At 33.7% G+C, this 17671-nt stretch overlaps 2 protein-coding genes across 2 annotated transcripts; both read left to right on the top strand.

Moving 5' to 3' along the window:
• Positions 1-1779: 1779 nt before the first annotated feature.
• Positions 1780-7758, top strand: LOC112529389 (DNA-directed RNA polymerase IV subunit 7-like). Its single transcript, XM_025140656.1, has 2 exons — positions 1780-1937; positions 7057-7758. Exon 2 carries the CDS (start codon positions 7058-7060, stop codon positions 7622-7624), a length of 567 nt encoding a protein of 188 aa, XP_024996424.1. The 5' UTR covers positions 1780-1937; position 7057; the 3' UTR covers positions 7625-7758.
• Positions 7759-9760: 2002 nt separating this feature from the next.
• Positions 9761-17484, top strand: LOC112529733. Its single transcript, XM_025141109.1, has 6 exons — positions 9761-9859; positions 11181-11452; positions 11752-12403; positions 12945-13147; positions 14285-14529; positions 15684-17484. The coding sequence occupies exons 2-6, from the start codon at positions 11181-11183 to the stop codon at positions 16367-16369; spliced, it is 2058 nt and encodes a 685-aa protein (XP_024996877.1). The 5' UTR covers positions 9761-9859; the 3' UTR covers positions 16370-17484.
• The last annotated feature ends 187 nt before the right edge of the window (positions 17485-17671 follow it).

The raw sequence follows: 17671 nt of genomic DNA, 5'->3' as shown, positions 1-17671 counted from the left end.
TACACAAAAAAAATAAAATAATAATAAATAGTTAGTTTGGTACTAACATCAATATTTTTTTTTTCAAATTTTTACAATATTTTCATATTTATATTTGTTAAAAAAACATTATCGTTTTATCAAAACCACATAAAACCATATTATAACATTGACTGAGACAAAACACATACGAAACATTAGAATCGAGATGTATCTTGTTGCATTGCGCGAGTATACTTCTAGTATATATATACACACACAATGTAGATTTTCTTTGGCGGCACAAAGATAACCCGCTCAATTGGCTCAAGTGTAAATGTAGAAATAAACAGTGTATTAGTGGTAACATCCACTCGTTAGGCACGCACATAAATTATGCATTATGATCTGATGTTGTTGAATGAAAAGTCTACCGAGATAAAAGTGATAACATTACTAAACTTCTCCAAGAGATTAATTACGAACAAGTAAAAGTCGTCAACTTAAGCTTAGGGTACAAGAAATCGTCGGTTGGGGATATTTGTTAGTTTTTGTAAGTCAAGATAAGTTTGCAATCGATCAAAAATGTATCACACATAAGAACAAAACCAATCAAATCATCGTCTCTTAAATAGCTTATTTTTAATACTTTGAACTAAAATGTTGTATGATACAATATAAACATTATAAATAATAAATATATTTATTTTTGAAAAATACGTAACATTACAATAATAAGATAAATCTGATAAAAAACGGAATTTTTTTGTGATATTAGCATTAAATTAATAAGAAAACAATACCTCATTTTTTAATTAAAATAATAATTATTATATTTTGATTTTAAATAAAAATGTATTTTATTTTAACTAAAAAATATATAATATGTTTTTATCATATATCTTAACACATTATAAGTTCAATTACTGGATTTCAAAGACAGAGTTTTAAAAAACCATGTTTATGCATTAATAATAGGTCAGAGAATGAGATCCGCTTCATTAACAACCTGGTGTACTCGTCTTGACGGGGTTTCCCCACAAATGGGATGGGATCCCCCAAAGTTAAAAACCTTAGACGGGGTCGGAGTTGAGTAACGTGATTCCCAGCCTGCGCTCGTCCCCTACTGGTATCTTAAATATATCATATATTTATTAGTAAATATATTATTTTATATAATTAAATTTAATATCATCTAAATTTAGAAATAATATTTTGACATTTTTTTTCTCATATACATTTTTTCTAACTTGTTTTACATAAAAAAAATGGAGAGCTAAAAACATTTGTACAAACAATTACATATACTTTTGTGATTTTGTTAACATATATTATGAAAAGACGTTAGATTTAAACATGAACCATTTTGAATCAAGTGTAACATTTAACACAATTGATTTAAAATATCTTACATAATAAAAAAAACTCCCCAATTCCCGAGTGAGGATCCCATCCCCAACTGCTCATATCCTTCAGACTGGGGTGGGGGCGGGGGCGGGGACGGGGACAGAGATGGGGGTTCTTATCACACTTCTATGGTATATGTATTTATAAATTTTAAGTGACATGCATTAATTAAAGATACCTAATATATAAAAATTGGTTTTTAATAGGTTATCGAAAATGCCTTTTATGCCATAGATAATTTTGGTTAATATTAATTTAAATTTTTTACTTTGAATATGTAATTAAAATATTATTTAAGTGTTAAATAACATCAAAATCGAAATATTTTAAAATATTATTTTGACATTTTATAAATGAAAATTTATTAAATTATCGGTTTTAATGAAAAATAATTAAATAACAAGCATGTCATGAATCCATCCAGAGAACTCCCAAACGGCAAACGGTAGACCACTCACTCTTCAGTAAGCCCTCCCAATGCTGTACCAATAGTGTATCGTGAACCGCGAAACCCTCACGGAGGAGCCGGTAAAGGAGGGCTACAACCGACATAGCGATCACCAAATTCTCCGGTAAGCTAGGATTCGTGCATCTTGATCATTTGATTTTCGAATTTTGGTCAAATTTTGCGATCATACTGTCTACGTGTCAAATTAGGGCAAATTTTGATCGTAATTTTATCTGAATTCACCATGTAAATCGAATAATGTTTGTTGTTATGTCTTATGTAGAAGAAATACATGATTTTTTAATGTATATAATCGTAATCGAAATGATTATCGGTTTATGTGATGCTTAAGATCGTGGTTCAATTTGTGGAACACATTTTGGGTCAAGTATGAGTTTGTAAATCTAGTTGGTCTGTTAGACAATGCATCGATTCTAAGTATGTTTTCTAGGGTTTGAAGAGAAAGGGGGTTGAAGGAGAAGTTGTGTTGAATTGTTTGTAGAATTAGTGTGTTTGAGTGATTATTCGGAGTAGATTTCCATGTACGGATCAGTTTTTTGATATTGTTTTGTTTATAGATATCCAAATAGGGGTTATTTGCAGGGTTCATTGTTTGCTTTGCTCCTTTCATATAATCTTTTGAAATGGATCCTTATCTTGTAAAGAATCCGTTATTTTCTGTTGAAAGATTTTAGGTGTGATTTGAACTTTTTGTTTGATGCTGATTACTGAACAAATTTTACATCCAATCAGTATGCTCTCTGTCCCCTCAGCTATCCCTTCTCACTTCATCTTCGTTGACTGTTTATCAGTCTGGGCTTCCTTGGAAGGAGGCGCCTATGCTGAATCCTGCACTTATTCAGTTTTAGATACATGTATTGACAACAGACAATAGCTGAACTCAGACCAAAGTAGATGCTTACCCCGAACAGATGAAATTCACTCTGATCCAACACCCTAAAAGTTACGTTTAGGAAATTAACTTTAGCAAAAGACGTAAAGAAAGGGTCCTTTTAACCAAAAATAAAGAAAGATATCGAACTCTTCTTTAAATTCCAAGCATTCACATCAAAGTTACAAAAGTTAAACCCTAAAGAAAATGTGCTTCCAAAATTTGAAGATACTAAAATGTCACATTTTCAAATTCAACTCATCAAATGTTTATGTATGGAAGTAAATATTTAATTGAAAATAGGTAGATTTGTTAGATTACCTAATACGTTCCAATGAGGCAATGAGAGCAAACTTAGGGTATCCAACAAAGATATCGTAGTGTGTAGCACCATTAAAAAGAGTATCCGAGCTTTGAAACAACAGGAAATGGGACTTGGACTGTATAAATTTTTATCCGGTAGTGTTACTTCCGCTCCCACAGCTGTTGTGGCATAAAATTATACAACCCAGATCTCACTTCCTTTTATAATGTCTTTTGCTAAAGTTAATTTCCAATTTATAACTCTTAGGGTTTTGGATCAAAGTAAGCATCGACTTTGTCCGAGTTCAACTATGGTCTTTTGATAAAAAAAAATCCTTTTGAATACATCTGCAAATTTTGAAAACATATTGCAAATAGAGGTATCCATTTGTCATTGTACTAGTTGATGATTTTCTGGAATGTTCTAGTTATCAGATAAGTCACCCATTAAAAAAGGAGAGAAAATTTGAGAATGAAAAGAACATGAAGGTTTATTGTTTACATCATCATGGACCTAAACGCATATTTTGAAGCAATGATTACCCTTACTTCCTGAAGTTATTAGGTTAAGAAAACATGGTAGATATAGTTTATTGTAAGGTTATTAGCTAAATATCAAATGGGGAATTGGGATTCCATATTCAAAATAATCTTTAAATGGGATGCTGAGAATGAAACTAATATTCATCGCTGAAACTATCAAATAACTGGCTTGTACTTCGAAGGTTCAATGTTTACATAAGCATGGAGCTAAACACAGATTTTAAAGCAATGATTCCGATGTTATTGTATTAAGATAAATATGGTAGATATAGTTTATCAACTAACTATCAAATGGGGAATTGGGATACCAATGTTCCATGAATTTGAAAATTAATCTTTTAAATAGGATGAAGTATTAGAAAAAGATTATTTAAATCTTGAAATCTTATCATCAAACGGCAGTCCTTGTTTTTGAATCATGTATGAACTTGGGAATTGAATTTGAAATACATATTGCGATGACTAGTGATATACAAAAGTAAGTTCTTGGTTTCATAAAGAAAATACTATGTAGTTGCTCAACTCTAGTGTAGAACTTATACCATGATGTGAACATGTCATCACACTCAAGGAAATTGCTATTGCATTTTGTTATCTCATTGAGTTTTTATTATTTGGTATGCCCTTTTTCTTGCCTCAAATGAATGGATCTGTTGTCTCAGTTTCTTTATATTTCTCTGCAGTTGACTGAATTATGATTTGTTAGTTCACCTTATTTGCTCCATTCTTATAATTTCTTCTAAAGAGTCCACCATTCGTTGCTTTTGGTTTCCCATTTAGAATGATCTCATGTGGGATTACTCTAGTCTATAGGTGACAAAATGGATGGGTTGGGCGAGTTGGGCAACATGTCAAAACAGGTAAAATTATAAACCGGGTTAACATAGATTGGGTTGTCCCTTTGATTTCATAAATAACTAATATACCAAATATAATTACAAAAATTATTAGTCAGGTAATGATAATTTTTTTTGAATAAGACAAAACTACCCCAAAAAATTCATAGCCTGCTCTATACATGCATGCTCGTTGCCTTTGGAGTCTTTCTTTCATTGCCGCCACCGTCGCCACTGCCCCACCGTGTATATTTAGGCATATAACCTTAAATGAGATATTAATTAAATTCATGACCTTCCGATGAGTATGAAATCTCATTTAAGGTTATATACCTAAATGACCCGCCACCACTGCTTCCGCCACTGCCACCACCAATTAGTATTATCATTAAATTGTATGTACTAAGGGGTATTTTGGTCATTTACTATTTCATCCCAGTTCCTGCCAACCAAATGTGTGGTCAAACTTCGTCGAATTCCGTTCCAATTTCTTCAAATTCCAATTATTTTGATGTATTCAGATTCCACCAAATTCCATTTTGCAAGCGAAATGCCCTCTTAAAGGTTTTTCTTAAACAGGGGTTTATGAATTCATCCTCTTAACACTTGATATATCGTTTGTTTAAATCTCACATCTCCAGATTTAGTTTTTGATCAAGTAATAAATGATGTGGAAGTAGAAGACAAGGATCGATACCGTAGTTCCACTACCTCCATCCCATAAGAATTTTGTGCTGATTTTGTTAGGTTGGCACCTGGAGGCAATGGCCAGTTTTCTAAGTCTAGTTTAGTTAGGTTGCCTTATGTGAGTTGTATTGTTTGAATACAAGTACTGATGAGGAGCAATGAGGTTTAGCAATATGAGCTTAAGATTTTATCAAGGAAAAAAAGAGAGGCTAAAACGAATATTTGATCTAAAGGGCATCTTCAATGGGTAACACCAAATCTTACACCAAATCAATAAAAATTGGCTTAAAATTTGGTGCGAACAAGAAATCTACTTCAATGGGTAACACCAAATCTTACACCACAATGTAAGCTTCTAGGTATATTCATTCATATCTTTTACCACCAATGTGGTGTAAATGAATAGTATTACACCAAATCCAGAGTCCTCATTGAGTGATTTGTTGTGAAATTTGGTATTTGGTTTAAGATTTTGTGTCGTCATTGGAGATGGTCTAAATTTGTGTCTAGTTGATAGGTTTTTGTCATGTTCATTTAAATTGGCATATGGTAGCTTGCAAGTGAACAAAATATCTTCCATCTTTTAGTAGAGATCAAATGGCACAATATGATGTACCTTTGAAGTGCTTCAACTAATTTTGTTCTTTTATTCAACAGGCTGACACTTTCTATGTATCTTCTCTTTTGGCTTTCTCTTAGCTCGCAATTTCTTCTAGTAGATTCGGTTGCTTTATTTTTTGCAATTTACAGTACTCTGCTTTCTTCTGGGATCTTGTTTCTTTACACATATAGGTAGTGTTTGGTGTGCATACACCGAACTAGACCAATTGTTTGTCCTAAGTTTGGTACGACTAGAACAAGATGTGACAAAAACTATTAAAATGACAAGATTGCCCTAAAATGTTGTTTAAATAATTTTATTATAAAAAATAAATTATAACATATATATATAGACAAAGGATGTTAAGATGAGAAGTGTAGGAAGGGATTTGGACCCTTGATCACTTTTAATCCCAAAACAATCCATGAATATCTCTTTAGAAAGGAATTGATCCGGTATCTCATTAGTGTTGATCTTGTGTTCCTCTTCATTTACGATTGATCCAGGGGTGTGGATCCCTTCTTACCCTTCTCGTCATAACTTTCATTCTCATTGGAACCCAACCCTATATATATAGATAGATAGGGAGACCTTCTTCTGAGAACTCTCTAAATCGTGAGATCTTTGAGGACTAGTGCATCATGTGCTATTTCATATAATTTTTTTTCATCTATGGCTACAATTTAATGCAGTGATTAACATATATTTATTTCACATATACTCAGTTCATAATGTGAAACTTTTTGGCGTCTTTATGAAACAAAAATACACATAAAAAAGTTCCACATTCTGAACCAAATACATATAAACGAACACATTGTGAAACAAATATATGCTAATTAATACATTAAATACTATACTTAGATGGAAAAATATCATGTGAACAAAAACTTAAGGTAGAAGTTCTTAAGGGTCTCGCAAATTTTAGAGTTCTCAAATGATTAAGCTCCTCTGCGCGCGCGCGCGCGCACACACACACACACATATATATATATATATATATATATATATATATATAAAATACATGATATTTAGATTTGTTATGTTAGAAGGGTAAGATAGTAACTTTGTGTTTTTGTCTAATGTGTTCCACCTTTTTGGATGGAACAAAAAAGCTCTGGTTTTGTCCCGTCATATCCTATGTAGTCCACCCACCAAACGCACCCATATGCTTGCTTCCTCTGCATTTATTCTGTGATTGACTTCTTGCTGATATTGTATATCCTTTTCGTATTTGTTAAACAAAATGAGGAAAATGTGCTTATGTTTTGATTAAACCTTTTAGCACCACGGATGGCTTAAATTCCTAGCCGACGGTCTTTCCAATGGTACTTTGAAACTTGTATCCGGTTTTATTCGTTTAATTGTGATCTTGGTGCAGAATGTTGTGTGAAGTGGAATGTCTCCAACATGTAGCAGTTCCGACAAAAGACGTGGACACAAACGGAACGGTTCCCACAAGTTCGATTGTGAGCAGTCTCTTAAAACAGTTGAAAATGTGCAAAGCCTTAGAGGAGTTCGGTTACTTTTTAGGAGTAACCAAGTTAAAAAACATTGGTACCGGAAGAATTAACAACGAGTCTTTGAAGTATATCGACTTTCTGGTAGCCTTCAACTGTCGAACCCTTTTGCCCGTCAAGGGTGAAGTCATGGTCGGCATCGTGCACTCGATAAACAGATTCGGGGTTTTCTTGAAATCTGGACCCATGAAGATCGTTTATCTATCGACTCGAAAGATGCCAAATTATTATTACTTTGTGGAAGAGGAAGGAAAACCTGTGTTTCTGAGTAATGATTTGTCAAGGATCGAGAAGGATGTGGTGATACGGTTCGTGGTTTTTGCAACGAGATGGAACCAGAGGACTCGTGACATTCGTGTTCTGGCTAGTATCGAAGGTGAGTCGCTTGGACCGGTTACTATGGCCGGTTTCGATGGGTTCGATATCTAGATAGTTTGTTTTAAATCAAGTTGGTGGTCATAGTTGTATAAAAATGTTCTTCTTGTTGAATTGTATACTGGTAAGTAAAGTTTACATCAAAAAGTCAAGGTCAAAGTCAATGAATATGGTTTTTGTTTTGAAAATCAAGTACCCCCTCAAATGAGGGTTTTTGGGGAAAATAAACTTTGGGCTGAATTTGAATTTGAAAGCAAGTCATGACTTAGTTTATCAAACGTTTACCTGGGTAAAGGCCTATCAAGTATACTATCTTAACGGATGAATATAGTAAGAACCAATAATCATATCCGGTAAGAGCGAGACAATGATTAAGAGTCTTACCCGGTAAGTGAGGGCGACAACTCTTACCATGATAAGTGCTTACTGGATAAATTATTGTATACTATGTCGTTTTGGTGGATTAAAATTTTACTAGCCAAGTACATAATAGTATTAAATTTTACCAGTAAACACTTATAAGATAAATGTTTGATAAACGGTCCCTTAGTTTAACGAGATTAATAAGACTCACGAATTATTCTGTTAGTTATAGATGATTGTTTGGTGGTAGCTTAATGATATAAAAATGACTTATTCAGTAAGTTTTTAAAGAGAACTTTATGTAAAAAGCCAATTTTTTTCAAACTTATTCCTCTCAATCGAAAAACATGTTCCTTTCATCTATATGAAAAATCTCTATAAACAAAAACCTTCCCAATCTCTACAGATAAATTATTCTACATAGGCAGGTTTAACCATACAAGATTTAATGGAAAATCAACCAAAACGCCCTTAACCTTGGTTTATGAATTAAGGCATTGTTTTTAAGTTCATTGAAAAAGCTTTATTTGAACGGTTGTAAATTATTGAAGAAAAGAACCACACAAATTCTTGTTTTTCTTTATTTACGAGAATTTGTTGACGATGTTTTATGCTAACTTATAAAAACGTTCATTCCGAAGCTTTTTGCGTATTTTTTCTAATTACATAATTAATTATTATTAATTAATTATAATATATGCATTTGATAAATTTTATTTTTATTCATATTATATATAATGATTATTTAAAATCATCAACAATGCATTTTTTTCTTTCTAAAATTCATATTTGGTTACACCAATTGACTCCTATGAATGTTTACAATATGTTATTTAATACATTATATTATTTAAATTTTTTATCATATGAGCTGTATTAATTAATATATTATATTATTAGTGATTTGTTTTGAATTATATCATTATGATGTTGGAATCGACTGATTTTTTTAACATGTCATTTTTAGTCATTTTACATTTTCAACTTATTTATCATATAGTTTTTGCCAAATGCATTTTGTTGTTTTAACAATATTTTTAATTCAAATATATTGATTAATACATAGTAATCACCTGTTTTTATTAACTTAAATATATCGATAAATTTAATTACAAAAATCCATAGAATTCAATCTATATTATAGTATAAAATATTGACAAAAACTCTTAAAAACCATTTTTTATGCATAAAGTACTATAAATTGATGCATATTACTTAAAATTCAAGATTACAAGTAAAATGTACATAAATACAATTTATTAAAACTCTATTTTTGAACTTTTGTAACTAACTATATATTAACATAATCAAATACAAGATAAATATCTCATTTTAAATATAAAAATTCTAAAATGTAATTAGGATAATTGTTGATTTATAACATAATACTTAATTATTATTTTTATAAAAAATTATATTATTACATGAAAAATAAATTACTTTATTATTGAACATAAATTAAATTATAATAAAAAATAAATTAAAAAAATTATACTAAAAACGAGAATTTTTAAATAATTAATTTGATATTAATATCAATATATTTTTTTTAAAGTTTTACGATATCTTTAAATTTATATATTTTATTTAAAAATAAAAATTAATAAAAACAAAAAATAAAACAAAATATTAAAATTGAAATATATTTCATTACATTGTACGAGTATATATCTAGTAAATTATAAATAAGTAAAGATAAAAATCTCTAAATTTTTTTCAATAAATTATAAATAACAGAAAATAAAATAAAAGAAAAAACAAATGGTGCTCATAAACCTTGTCTCGAAGGTTTTCATTTTTTTTAAAAACCTGCCAAATACTCTGTGAATCGCTCCGGCGGCCTCACAGTTCTCTATATCGCCTCCGAACCTCGCCTCCGTCCACCGCCATCCGTCCTCCGTCATCGGCGCTCTCTTCTCTCTCACGGTTAGTCATTCTCACTGTCCAAACTCAGAAAACCTTCTGAGTTTCGAGATAGAAACTATTGAGGTTTCACCCCCAAATTAATGCTGCAACTTTTTGATATACTGTAATGTTTTTATTATGTTTGAAACCCTAGCTTTCTCTTTTCAAGTCTCTGTTGTAAAATTTTCGACATATGATTGCTATAAGTCACTGTCAAAACGATGGCTAAAGAAAATAAACCATCTCATTTTTAATTATTATCTTTATTTTTCTCGTACTGATGTGTAAAATCTAAGAAATACACAAAATCCTGCTAGTATGAACATACTATAGATTGTCGATTAACAACTGAGGTTGTGTTCTCTAAGCATAACAACTCTGCTGATTCATATTGATAACCTTGTTTTTATCATTTTATGTGATGGGTCAATACTAGCTACTTGTAGGATCGGGTTGAACTGCTGATTGACTATTAGCAATAGTAAGATTCTACAGTTAATATTTTGATGTTCTCCTTATAATTTAGTTCCTCCTGGTGTAAACCGAAAGTACTTCCTATGTGACTCTGGTGTAAACCAACAGCTAATGCTCTAAATTTCTTGAACATCATTTTCCATTGATTTTCTCTGTAGTGTTCTTGCAGCCTGCATATTCCTAATGTATAGTAGATTCCAGAGTCCAGACATTGTTTAAAAAGGCCCTTAGCTTTTAGTATTTATAGTTATACATTCTTTCTTCTAAGCCAAGTATCAAGATATCAGCGTTCCAAATGGTCTCAATGGTAAGGCCGTAAGGTAAACATGCGAAGTTGCTGTATTCCTGTATTCATAGATTAGCAAACCAAACACTGGTTTTGGGAATGATACCAAACTTAACTCATCAACCAAAGAATAGTTTTGGTATTGTTATACCCATTTCCATATCACCCTGCTATCAAACGATACCCAAATTTGATCAGAACAACAAAAGGTTCAAAAAAGTTCTAACAAGGATAATGCATCAGTTAACTTCAAAACATGATAAAGTGATCAACTATGGCTCCTAGAGTAAGTGCCTCTTCATTGTAGAGCTAATGACAAGGGCTCTGATCATATATCTTATACAACTTTATAATCTATCATCCTTCACATATTGGATAAAAATGAGCAACATCTAGGTATATTAGAAATGTCTATTGAATCTTTATTTTGCAGTCAACGACTCAACAAATCTCCATTGCTATTTTATCCCCATGATTGGATGCCAGTTTTCTTTGTTATTTGCTTTGCTTCCCTGTTAGAAACATGAAAGCTATCATTTTGGTTTTAACTAGTCATTATTTGTTCTCTTCTTACTGACATAGATGGCCAGATGGGATGAGATTCTGTCCCTTCCTGTACAAAACCCTCCAACTTTGGAGTTCTCCGCATGTGATCTTGTGTGGTCTAAGGTAGAAGGTCATCGTGACAATATGGACAGACTTGCTTTGGTTCCTTTTGCTAGAGTTGATGACTTTGTCCGTGGTGAATCTAGCAACAAAGATTGTCCAACAAGATTTCATGTAGAAGCTAGGAGGCGCCGCCCTCCCAAGATGCCTTACAAGCCTAAAGTTGATGGCATTCTTGAGTATATTTTGTAAGTTTCTTATCTTCACTCGGACCCGAAAAGCGTGATGTTTCAATTTTAAAATGGCGATTTTTGTGAACTCTTGAAAGTTGTCCAACAACTCCATCAACCTTTACAAAAATACTATGACTGAAAACCAAAGACATGCATATTAGTTTAAGATATAAAGAGTAATAAGCTTGGCTTTCAAAATCAAACTCTACTTCTTTTCAAGCAGCAGAAATATATTCATTTTCAGGGAAAACTCTCTCCAAATGAAAGTTGTCACATATGATAAAAAGCGTTTCCCTGATGATTTTTATTTTTAGGTATTGGTGCTCATTTGGTCCAGATGATCATAGAAAAGGAGGCGTGGTTAGACCCAGTAGGAGTACTTATGTACCTAAGAAGAAATCTGCTGGTAGGCCTAATACAAAGAGAGGTTGCACTTGCCACTTCATAGTTAAGCGTTTAATAGCAGAGCCATCCGTAGCCCTTGTCATATATAACCAGGATAAGCACGTGGACAAGAAGGGATTGCCATGCCACGGCCCACAAGATAAGAAGGCTGTAGGAACCCGTGCTATGTATGCCCCGTTTATCTCAGAGGATCTACGCCTCCGTGTGTTGTCTTTACTACATGTTGGAATTCCAGTTGAAACCATTATGCAAAGACACAACGAATCAGTAGAGAAGCAAGGAGGTCCCTGTAATAGAGATGACCTTTTAACCCATAGATATGTGAGGATTCAAGAGAGGAATATTAGGCGCTCAACTTGTGAACTTGATGAAGATGATGATGTCAGCATCAGCTTGTGGGTTGAAAGCCATCAGAGTCATGTATTCTTTTATGAGGACTTCTCTGATACTGATCCTTGTTTGCTGGGTATTCAAACGGACTGGCAATTGCAGCAAATGATTCGTTTTGGCAATGGACGACTCCTTGCTTTAGATTCAAGATTTGGCACAAATAAACTAAAGGTATGTTTGACCTTTACGTCTTTGGTATTCGCTCACATTTCGATATTTACAGTCAAATAGACTTGTTTCCAATCTTGAAAGTGCCAAAATCAAAGTTTGAAGTTGTAAGAAAGAGCTGATTACTACTGTGTGTATATAAATACATAGAGGAATAATAAAATGAGAACCACAATGAGGTTACAAACCTGTGAGAACCAATCTCAAGGTATTGTTTCACATCATTTTTTTGTTTCGCAATGTGAAACCTTTTTTAGGCAATGTGAAATGATTCGTTTTCACAAAGAGGTCATATATATTTGTTTTGCGATGTGAAACTTTTTGCGCCTACCTTTGTTTCATCATGTGAAACAACAAATGATTCACTGGCTTTCACACATGATTAGCCCCTATATATATTGAGTTGATTACGTAAACCATTCATAATTATTTTCAGATTTGAATAGTAGTCTCTTAACCATAAAATCCAAAGTGCCTATTTATTTGAGTAATTTTCACTAAAGGGAATATGAAATCATTCTTTCTCCATAAAAACTTGATGCAGTACCCAATCCAAAGTCTTGTTGTTTTCAACTCAGACAACAAAGCCATACCAGTAGCATGGATAATAGCACCAAGTTTTTCCAGATCTGGGGATACACATAGATGGATGAGGGCTCTCTTTAATAGAGTTCACACCAAAGACCCTACATGGAAATTGGCTGGGTTTATAGTCGACGATCCTTTGGCCGATGTCCTCACTATCAGGTTTGCGCATCATTCTAACTCGTTTTTTAAATCTCTGGGTTTACAGTTTGATATGTGACATGATTAAACATTGATGGTAATCTGGACGAAGGATCGTGCGAGGATAGGAGATAAGGTGAGAAGCGTAAGAAGGGATCCGGTCCCTTGATCACTTTTAATCTCACCCCCACCCTATGAATTACGCTTGATACTGGAATTGATCCGGTGCATCTTGGTGCATCTCATTAGTGTTGATCTTCAATTAGGATTGATCCAACGGTGGAGATCCATTCTTACCCTTCTCACCATAAATTCCGTTCTCACCGGAACCCAACCCTTGTAATCTAATCCATGTACCAGACACAGATTGTTATGAAATGCTCTTTACCTAATTTTCCTTGAATTAGATATTGATTTGTCTTATAGTTGAAATTAAGAGTACTTGACTATGAATCAAATATCTAAAATGCACCTCTATGAGGACAAGATAGATGAACCTTATCTAGCAAAATCAATATTTGTGGTTTGCCAACATTTTGTAATGATCGGTAATGGGCAAAGAGGTAATCTAGTACTGAAGCTTCACCTTAGAGTTAAATGTTGCATTTATTATAAAAAGATTGTAGTATTTATATTAGGAGGGAGGAGCAGCACTTGTGAGTGGTCTTGAATGGAAGCATAGTTGAATGCAACAGCTTGCACTCCTTTATTTGTATGTCCTGTTTTCTAGTTTTCTTGTACCTGCTTTTGTTTGTATTTTTGTTTGCTAGTTTGTATACCCGTTTGAATGTTGTTGCTTACTTCTAAATCGTTTTTTAATTAATTTTTAGCATCACCTTTCATATTTTCAAGTTCTTATGTGTTTGAGGAAGCTTTATCCTTTTATGTTGCACACTTTGCACAAGCCGGAGTCTGCATACATTGGATCCACCTCTCCCCCCGACCCCACCTTCGGGTGGGACTTGCTATTTATTTGGTTTGGTTTAATGTGCATTCCTCTCTACTTTGTTTATTTCACTGGCTTATTGGTTTTATAGTCTTATTTTTCCAGTGGTTTTGAAGAATTTAGATCAATAAACATGCAGACAACCGGTGGCAGTTTCTTGGTTTATGTCGATTGCCTAACTGGTGTGTTGCTTTTGATCTGCGTGTTATCAGGGAAGTGTTTCATTGTTCTGTGTTGATTTGCTTTTGGCGGGTTCGTCATTCATGGCATAAAAACTTAATGAAGAGATGTTCTTGTATGGAGACACGAGCAAAAGTATCAAACGCGCTTGGTCAAATAGTGAAAGACATCTGTAGAGGACGCGGAACTGTCGAATCCTTGGATAATTTCATGGAAAATTTTAAAGAATGCAGAGATTTTGTGGATTACTTTAAGGCAATTTGGTATCCAAGAATAGGTTAGTGACAACTAATTATTCACTTCTCTCTTCTTCCAGTATTACTGTATTAGTAGTCATCGGTATTGCATTTTGTGTTTCCGTGACGGTTTTAACCGATTTTCTCACTTTTGTCCCTGTTGCCTTGCATTATATGTTTAAGGGTGTTTTTGGTACACGGGATAGGGCAGAACAAAGACTTGTCGTCCCAAGTTTGATGCGATAATAGGATAGGACAGGACAGGGACATAGTAGGACAAAAATGCATTTTGTCTTGGAACAAAATCAAGAAAATAGGATAAGATTAATAAATTACTAAACTACCTATATCAAACTAAAACCATAAGACCTTCCATAATTCTTTCACCTGCCTACCTCACCCTTGCCTATCCAGTCCAGTTAAGTCATGATCTTCACACAAAACAACCTCTCTACCCCTAGGTCGTATATCTACATCTTACCCCCCTCCCTGCCTCCCCCGGGGGGGGGGGGGGGGGGTGGGGGAGACCCTACCTGCGTGGGATCTACGGGTTGTTTGTAGGGGTGTTCATGGTTGGTTCAACTAGTGGGAAAATGTGAATCAAACCGTATTAGACGGATACCTGACTACCGAACCGAACCCGAAACGTAGGTTGAACCGAACCGAAATAAGACGGTTACTCATGGTTCAGTTCACAGTTACACGAATTTATAAAAATATCTACAATATAGAGATGGTACCGGTTAAAACAATCACAACAGCTAAATAAAAGTAATTAAAGCCTACAAATTAAAATAAGTTTAATTGTCTAAAACCATCCATTTTCTGGTTAGTGTCGACTACTTCATGACTTCATAGTCATACCGCCACATCCACCGTCATGCTTGACACGAAAACGTAAAGGACTTCAACTCATTTAACTTTGAGTTGATAAATAAATAAATAGACAAATAAATAAATAATATATAAATGTTGTATATTAAATATTGTCTTACCATTACATCCAGTTCTATTCAGGTACCCACTGGTACCTAAAATTCAAAACCGAAACCAATCCGTAAATGCCCCGTTTCTTTATTTTTGGTTATCAGCCGTTGCGGTTTTGGAACAAACAGTTCGGTTCGGTTTTTCGGTTCAAACGCCCCTAGTTTGGTTTGGTTTCTTTTATATTTCTAATTTTCATTTTTTCTATCAGGGCCTTGGATCACAGCATTGAAAACCCTACCACTTGCTAGCCAGGAGAGTTCTGCAGCTCTCGAGTTCTATCACAACCAATTAAAGATCAGGTTGCTAAACGAGAACGACTTTAATATTTATCGACGTGCTGATTGGTTAGTCGATAAATTGGGTACTAAAATACAAGCCTACTTCTGGCTCGATGAGTATGATGGCAAAGACGACTTTTCACGCTACTGGAAGGATGAATGGGCAAGCGGTCTAACCGCTTGGCGCAAATCAAGAATGATCCCCAACACCGATGTTGTGACAGAAGGTGAACGGGTCAAAGTTATTGACCAAAAAGATCGAGAAAAAGTTCATGTTATATGGAACCCAGGTTCAGAATATGCAATTTGCAGCTGCAGCTGGGCAGAAAAGGGCAATTTGTGTGAGCATGTTTGCAAGGTGATTCAATATTTTCGTCATCAAGGTTCAGCCTTGCCTTCTCTCAGCCTAGTACAGTATAATCAAGGCTTGATCGATATGCTAAAATGCCCGCCTCCTAATTCCTTTATCCGCGACCATGCTGTTTCCTTAGCGGTCTGGGTTAATGAACAACTTAGTGCACAATTACGAAACAGCCGCCAAAATGGTGGCTCCAGTGGCAGGGACGAGATGGTAAATTCCGGCACGCAGATGGAAGTTGATTTGGAATTGTGTTAAAGAATGTTCTGCTCTTGCTGATTCTTTTTCCGGTGAGGTTCCGGCAGCAAATCCAACATACCAAAGCACCACCTTCCCATCATAAGCATTACTGCTTATGAAATGCTGTACCGGACGAGAGAGGTTGTGGCGGTTGGTGTCGGCGGCTCGTGGTTGTTTTCGGAGAAATTTGGTTTCCCGGTGATTGTACCAACAGTAAACTGCCTGATACAATGTTATCTCACCTGGAACTTTCCAACAGATTCTCTAAAATGGAAATTTCTGGGGAATTGCTAACAATTCCTCGAAACAATTTTTAAAACAGACAAAGTAGGGTAGAGAATTCTCCAAGGTAATAAATGATTACCTGTATAAGTTATTTCTTATTCTTCCTACCTACGGGAATCATTTAAAATCAAATGTATAGGAGGGAGATGTAATATTTTATGAAAGATATTAAATATTTTAATAGTATAATTCGTTCTGCAATTTTAAAAATGGAGAAGTTATTGGAGATAAATATAGATTTTCTTTGAAGATTTTTAACCTTCGATTATGTTTTGAAGATTCTATGAGAAATATAGTTCCATGACATTTACTCTTTTGTGTAGGTTGTATTTTGACGAACGTTTTGGGTCGGCCGGGAACAAGATCAACTCGAATTTGATTTCTAGCAAATTGGACCAGAAATTTTTATCAAAACCGTGGTAGTATTAGGAAGTATCTTAAGTTCAAAAGATTTCAATCTAAGATCAGACGTAGCATTTAGAGTATTTATATTTTGCAATTAAACGGGTCTTTGAGAAATTTTCAACTTTATGTAGAATAAACGAACAAGATTGTACCCCAAATAAAATCAAAACAAAATTAGTTGGTTTTAAACACCTTCATTGTTTAGGGTCCCGATTGATGTGACACGTGTATTTTTTATTTTTAAATTGACAAATAATATGTATTAAAAAAAGAGTGAATTAAGATTTTTGTCCATGTGTTTGTTAGTAATTTTGATTTTAGACCCTGTAGTTTAGAAATCATGATTCCACCCTATACTCTACAACCTGTTATTTTTGTCTCTCTTCTAAGCATAAGAGATTAAAAGATTATAAACCCTAAAACACCGAAACAACCATAGAGTATAGATAATAAATTACATATCACAAGAATGAATATACAATTTTGAGTAGATTACGTTTTTTTTCTCACTATAATTTGTTAAAGATTGTGATTTTTATCTTCATGATTCTCATATATATAATTTATAAATTATTATTATTTTCATTTTTATTGTTGTTTCAGTGCTTGATATCTTCGCCATCTCTGTGC

This window comes from Cynara cardunculus (assembly GCF_001531365.2).
Source record: "Cynara cardunculus var. scolymus isolate 2C chromosome LG 16, CcrdV1, whole genome shotgun sequence".
Taxonomy (NCBI): domain Eukaryota; kingdom Viridiplantae; phylum Streptophyta; class Magnoliopsida; order Asterales; family Asteraceae; genus Cynara; species Cynara cardunculus.
Note: the sequence above shows the minus strand (reverse complement) of the source record. Positions and strands in the feature narration are given on the sequence as shown.

What these genes read in the sequence shown, in the direction of transcription:
- LOC112529389 (XM_025140656.1), top strand. Translation starts at nt 7,058, where the DNA reads ATGTTGTGTGAAGTGGAATGTCTCCAACATGTAGCAGTTCCGACAAAA.
- LOC112529733 (XM_025141109.1), top strand. Translation starts at nt 11,181, where the DNA reads ATGGCCAGATGGGATGAGATTCTGTCCCTTCCTGTACAAAACCCTCCA. An exon ending in TTGGCACAAATAAACTAAAG is followed by an intron (nt 12,404 to 12,944) that starts GTATGTTTGACC and finishes AACTTGATGCAG; the next exon opens with TACCCAATCCAAAGTCTTGT. An exon ending in AATTTGGTATCCAAGAATAG is followed by an intron (nt 14,530 to 15,683) that starts GTTAGTGACAAC and finishes TTTTTCTATCAG; the next exon opens with GGCCTTGGATCACAGCATTG.